Here is a 6,246-nt window from a genome sequence, read left to right on the forward strand (position 1 = left end):
GGGTTTTTAGTAAGGATGTGTGTCAATATCTATTGCAATATTTTGTTTAAATTCAAAATCTGTGGATAATCTTTCAATTATGTTGAGAATTCAAATTCTAGGGATAAACATGGTATTATTTTATCTATTTCTTTGTGTTGTTTATCTAAGTTTTTGTGGGTTTTAATATTATGAGAATTTTGTGTTTATAGCGAACAATTTTTAGACTTTTTTTTTAAAAGAAAAAAAATGAAAACAGAATGTTTTTATTAAAAATGAGAACAAAAGTCTAGAAAATTCTCATTAACACAAAAGGGCATCTTTGCATTCAAAGTTTTATGTGTTTGAACAATATGAATATTCTAAGAATCAAGCAAAAGAACATAGTGCAAGAATAGAAAGTAAATCTTAACAAACTCCCCTATTAGATAATATGATATTAAAGATTTGCTATTAGATTATATTAGATATTAGATTACATGGGGATAAATAATGTTTGATGGCAGTTGAGATTGAAAAAGAAGGTAGTTTGAAAAAAAAAAATGTGTTTTTTTTTTTTTTTTTTTTTGGAAAAAGACATAATCTTCATTAGATAATAATTCAAGAGCCAAAGCTCTACAAAGATAGAGCCAACTCCTCTAAAAAAACAATATGAGAAACACAATAAGGTGTCTCCTCAATCCACACTCTATCAATAGATGACCTTGAAGCTTCTCTTGCAAGAGTATGTGCTGCCATGTTTACCTCTCTCTTCACATGACCTATGTCCCAGCTCCTCCTTGTTCGTAGTAGTAGATGAATATCTTCTATAACATGTCCATAGCTACTGTCATTTGGATTTATCTCCTTGATAACTTTTACTACATTCAAGGAATCTCCTTCCAACAATATATCGTAAACCCCCAGGTCTCGACATAGCTCCACTGCCATTAACGCCGCCATGGCCTCCTCAGTTGTTGGCTCATGTATAGCATTAACCGTTTTACTCTATACAGCAATTACTCTTCCTTGTTCATCACGTATCAAAACTCCTACTCCCATTTGGTTGCTTGGAACTGATATGGCAATGTCCCAATTAACCTTGTAAACTTTTAAAGGTGGATTCCGTCATTTCATGGTCTGTTGAATTGGTATATCTTCATGCTGTACTGACACATTTGCACGGTGAAAAGACTGGAGCAATTCACTTGCTTCATTAACCACAGATGTAGGATGAGAAAAACTACCCCATGAACTACTTCATTATGCCTCTTCCAAATTCGATTTGCTGTCATTACAAAACTTTCCAACTCCTCCCTGCCCAACCTCTTCGTAATTTGTTCCACTAAATCCATGAAACAAGAACCCATACTCTGACATTTTTGCAATCTTCTATCACTTACACACTACACGTCCTGAGCCGACGGACACTCCCACAGAATATGATACACTGTTTCCTTTGCTCTTCAACAAAAAATGCATGTATCATCTTGCACAATTCCTCTCTTTCGAAGAGCATCTTTTGTAGGCAGAATATCACTACAAGCCCGCCACATGAAAACTTTGGCTGTGTTCGGAATCTTCATACTCCAAATCATTTTCCAAATCACTTCTATACGGTCTCTGTTGGATCCCTCACCTTTTGCTGCATCTGATCTCTCCTTCTCCAAATGATACGCGCTCCTCACAGTAAACATCCCAGTTGGAGAAGCACGCCAAATAAGCCTATCCGACTAATTGTAGTGACTAAGAGGAAGATTGCATATAGTATCTGCTTCCTTCTCACTAAACATCCTATGTATAAGGTCTTTCTTCCAACTAACCAGATTTGCATCAATCAACTCCTCCACTTTGGCATCAGGTGATAAATTTTGACAGTGGGTTTGAATCATATACGTAGAAGGCTGGGGTATCCATTTATCACCCCATATAGCTACCGTTTGCCCATTTCCGATACGCCAAATGAGCCCCTCCTTAAGAAGTTCTCTTCCTGAAATTATACTACACCATGCATAAGAAGGTCGACTCCCCACTGTTGCCGACAACAAGTCCCCTCGTGGATAATACTTTGCTCTAATTATTTTTGCCGCCAAACTGTCCGAATCTTTCAAAAGCCTCCAACATTGTTTTGCCAAAAGGGCTTTATTGAAACAAATAAGACCACGAAATCCCATACCTCCTTGTGATTTAGCCCGGCCAAGCCTCTCCTAGTTCATCCAATGCACCTTGTTCTCATTCTCCTTATGCCCCCACCAAAACTTCTGCATCATTTTGTTCATCTCCTTACATAATTCTTTGGGAAGAAGGAAAATGGTCATACTATATGTGGGAATTGCCTGCACAACAGCTTTTAGGAGGACCTCTTTATGCGCCAAAGACAGAAATTTTGTCTTCCAATCGGAGACCCTTCTTCTAACTCTATCAATCAATCCTTGAAATTCCCTGATACGTGATCGGCCCACAAGGGCTGGGAGACCAAGATATGTATCAAAACGTTGGGCTGCTAGAACTCCCACTATATTAACAATGCGGCTACGAGTCTCTAACGTGGTATTACGACTAAAAAAGATTGATGTTTTGTCATTATTCAACCTTTGCCCCGAAGCCTGTTCATACCTCTGTAAAACCTCCGATAAAATATTCCACTCATGTTCGGTAGCCTTACAAAACAACAGACTATCGTCCGTAAAAAATAAATGGTTGATTCGCATTCCCTTAAAAGAGGTAGGAACTCCCCTAAGCAAACCTAAATCCTCCGCCTGATGTAATTGATGACTTAGAACCTCCGCACAAAGGAGAAAAAGGTAAGGAGATATAGGGTCTCCTTACCTAATCCCCTTTGAAGGATGAAAATTACCCACAGGAGAGCCATTTACAATGATAGAATAGGAAACCGTTCTAACACATTGCATGACCAAGTGAACCCAATGGTTGTCAAAACTCATTTTTTGCATCACCTCTTCAAGAAATACCCATTCAACTCGGTCATAGGCTTTACTCATATTGAGCTTCAAAGCCATATACCCGACCCTCCCATACATTCTAGAATTCATAGTGTGAAGAGTTTCATAAGCAGCAAAAATATTATCAGATATCAGACGATCCGGTATGAAAGCCGATTGATTACCCGAAATAATGTGCGGGAGAATCAACTTCAATCGGTTTGCCATGACCTTAGAAAGAATCTTGTAAACTACATTGCATAAACTAATAGGTCTAAAATCAGACACCCTATTAGAATTTGACTTTTTTGGAATAAGTGCAATATAAGTGTAATTTACAGCTGGATCAAGAAAACCACTATTAAAAAAACTTTTAATAGCCAAATGTACCTCTTTCCCCACCGCCTCCCAGTGATCTTGATAGAATGCAGCCGGAAGACCATCTGGACCAGGAGATTTATGTGGGTCCATTTGGTTTATAGTCATACTAACTTCCTCCTCCGTGACTATCCGCATAAGCTCCATAAGCTCCATATTCATGTTGGCCGTTATTTTACCGGGAATCCCTTCCAAATATTCCTCAACACCCGTAGGATATGAAGATGACAACATCTCCTTGAAAAAGCTAATAACACCTTCCTCAATCTCCTCAGGAGAGTGCCGCAAAACTCCCTCAGCATCAATAATACTACATATACGGTTGACCCGTCTTTTTTGAGTAGCACTTGCATGAAAGAATTTGGAATTTGTATCTCCCAATTTCAGCCACGTCTCCTTAGCCCTTTGTCTCCATTTGATTTCCTCCTGCTCGATCAGATCTTGTGCAGTAGATTGAAGATTCATCATCTCCTCCTTGTCTAGTTGTCCATCCCTCTCCTTAAGCTCCTTTATTTGTAGCGTGGTCCTACTTATGGCAGCTACCAGAGGTTCCACATGATCCTTGGCCCATTGAACAAGAGACCTCCTACTTCTATCCAGCCCACTTATCACACCTTGCCATTTGGATTCTTGCCTTTGCTTCACTCTCCAAACTTTCTTAATCACCTCTTTATGATCCTTATTATTTTTGCACTCCCCTCCATTTCTGAAACAATGTTTTCCCCTTCTCTCCCTTGGCCGAACAATCATACACAGTGGTTCATGATCAGAACGACCAAAACCTCCACCCGGCGATTTGGATACAAATCCTGCCAAATTGAATTCCCCAAAGCACGGTCCAATCTTTCTCTAATAAATTGATTTCCTCCCCTCTTATTACACCATGTGTACTTAGAACCCACATAACCTAGGTCCTCCAAAGTACTTCGGTCTAGAGAGAGCTGAAACTCTTGCATTTGGCTTCTCAGTTTCCTGTGTTCTCCAAATTTTTCAGAATCATCAAGAATTTCATTAAAATCTCCCATGCATAGCCACCCCTCCGGTTGAAAAGAATGAAGAAAGCATAGAAGGTTCCATGATTCCTTTCTTTTTCCCACCTCAGGATGGCCATAGAATCCTGTGAATTTCCATTGTTGCCCGGCTTCTTCTAACTTCACAGTAGCATTAATATGCCTTCTACTATAATTTTGGATTTCCACCAAAATGTCCGCCCTCCATAAAAGTGCCAAGCCACCACTTTTCCCTACACAATCAATTGCAAACACACTATCGAAATCCGTCCGATATTTAATGGTGTCCAAACGATTAGCCCGCATTTTGGTTTCCATTAAAAAAACCATGTTGGGTTTCTTTTCCTTCACCAAACGGCAAAGATCTCGAACTACTCGGGAGTTCCCAAGCCCCCGACAGTTCCAACTTAGGATACTCATGGTGCTAGGTGGGACTGTTCAACAGCCGCCGCCTCTTCAACTTCATTGTCAACTACTCCCTGCCATCTTCCTTTTTTCCTTTCTTTTTCATGGGCATCATCATTTTCCAATGCTTCAGCCTTACAGGTACCCCTCTCTGATTGTAGCCCCAACAGTGCCCCTGAATTTTGTTGAGCAACTCGTGCTCGTTTCTTCCAAGTATGAGCACCACCTTTAATGCCCCTTACGGTATTCACCTGCAAATAACTAGACATTTGTGCAGAAACTTCCTTCAATTTTTTACCCTTCGCAGCTCCACCTATCTTATCATCTCTACTAACTGTAAAGACAGGTGTACCCCTTGTAGCTTCCTCCGAAGTTGTAACATTGCAAATAGGATTTGAGTCTGCTGAAACTTCTTGCATGGCCAATAATCCAAACCCTCCTTCTTGTGATCCAATGGGCCCATTTATAAATTTTGGAGATGAGAACAGCCTAATCATTCCACTAGAAACATCCAAACTATTAGAAGGCCTCAAGTTGCCTGAAATATCTGCATGAATACCCCCTTGCAAACCGCCCCCCATCATTTCTGTCTCTCCTTCTATACGTTGCTCCTCTCCTAATTGGACACCAGTATAGTTAGCAAGAATTAAGTGGGGAGTAACCCCCAACAGTTTAGATTGATCCTTAACCATGCCCTCATTTTCAGCCCCATGATGCACTTCCTGAAAAATCTCCCCTCGCTGGACCTCCTTTCCGACTATGGCTTGCCGCACTTCGCCACTAATCACCTCTAGAGTTGTCATCTTGTGCTGAGCATGATCCATATGGAATGGACTATTTGGCCCTGTTGATGAATAAAGAGAGGATCCACTATCCCAGTTTCTCCTTCCAAACCATGGCTTCCCCTGCTCCTTCCGCCATGCAGGTGGTGCTACCCTGAGCCCTATACCAAATTGTGGTTTCTCTTCCTTCTTACCATTGCAACTAGAAACCTCATGGCGAAACGGTCCACAAAAAAACAAAAATGGGGAAGCCTTTCATACTGAAAAGGCACCCATAATGAATTTCCCAATAAATTAATACGCCTTCTGCGAGGTATTGGCTTAGTGATATCTATAGTCACCCTCACACACAAGTAATTCCCCCATCCAATTCCTTCGTCTTCAGTATCAACCTCTTCAACTATTCCCATGGTAGAACCGATTTGGTGACCCACAGTGTGTCCCATACAGGCTAACGGAAGTTTGAACATCCGCACCCAAAATGCTGCTTTATCGAACGGTATCTCCAATGGCGGTGTAATCCCATCAAACTCTTCCAAAGAGAACAAACTCCCTTCAAACACCCAAGGTCTGCCCTCCCACACCCTAGTCTTGTCCCATGAATACTAAAAGTCTACGATAAAAATATTCTCTCCCAACACCTTGAACGTAGTAAACCCTGTAGGTTTCCATCCCCTCACCAAGGTTGACCTTATAGTATCCTTGCCTATAATCCGATCAGAGATTAACTTACCCACTAGACATGATTTTCCTCTTTCCACCACCCCTTCG

The 6,246-nt window shown here is 40.7% G+C and overlaps 1 protein-coding gene across 1 annotated transcript; it reads right to left on the reverse strand.

Annotated features, from left to right (window-relative positions):
• Window positions 1-2,165: 2,165 nt before the first annotated feature.
• LOC148586058 (uncharacterized) lies at window positions 2,166-4,594 on the reverse strand. The gene is made up of 3 exons (XM_088515232.1): window positions 4,204-4,594; window positions 2,788-4,087; window positions 2,166-2,517 (listed from the first exon to the last, which is right to left on the reverse strand). Exons 1-3 carry the CDS (start codon window positions 4,592-4,594, stop codon window positions 2,166-2,168), a joined length of 2,043 nt encoding a protein of 680 aa, XP_088371358.1.
• Window positions 4,595-6,246: the final 1,652 nt, after the last annotated feature.

Source organism: Corylus avellana, chromosome 4 (assembly GCF_965113065.1).
Source record: "Corylus avellana chromosome 4, dhCorAvel1.hap1.2, whole genome shotgun sequence".
Classification (NCBI taxonomy): domain Eukaryota; kingdom Viridiplantae; phylum Streptophyta; class Magnoliopsida; order Fagales; family Betulaceae; genus Corylus; species Corylus avellana.

Coding starts and splice junctions, on each gene's coding strand:
- LOC148586058 (XM_088515232.1), bottom strand. CDS start 4,594: ATGCGGGCTAATCGTTTGGACACCATTAAATATCGGACGGATTTCGAT. Junction 4,088..4,203: donor TCAGCTCTCTCTAGACCGAA/GTACTTTGGAGG, acceptor TCAATTTGGCAG/GATTTGTATCCAAATCGCCG. Junction 2,518..2,787: donor CATCCTTCAAAGGGGATTAG/GTAAGGAGACCC, acceptor AATCTTTTTTAG/TCGTAATACCACGTTAGAGA.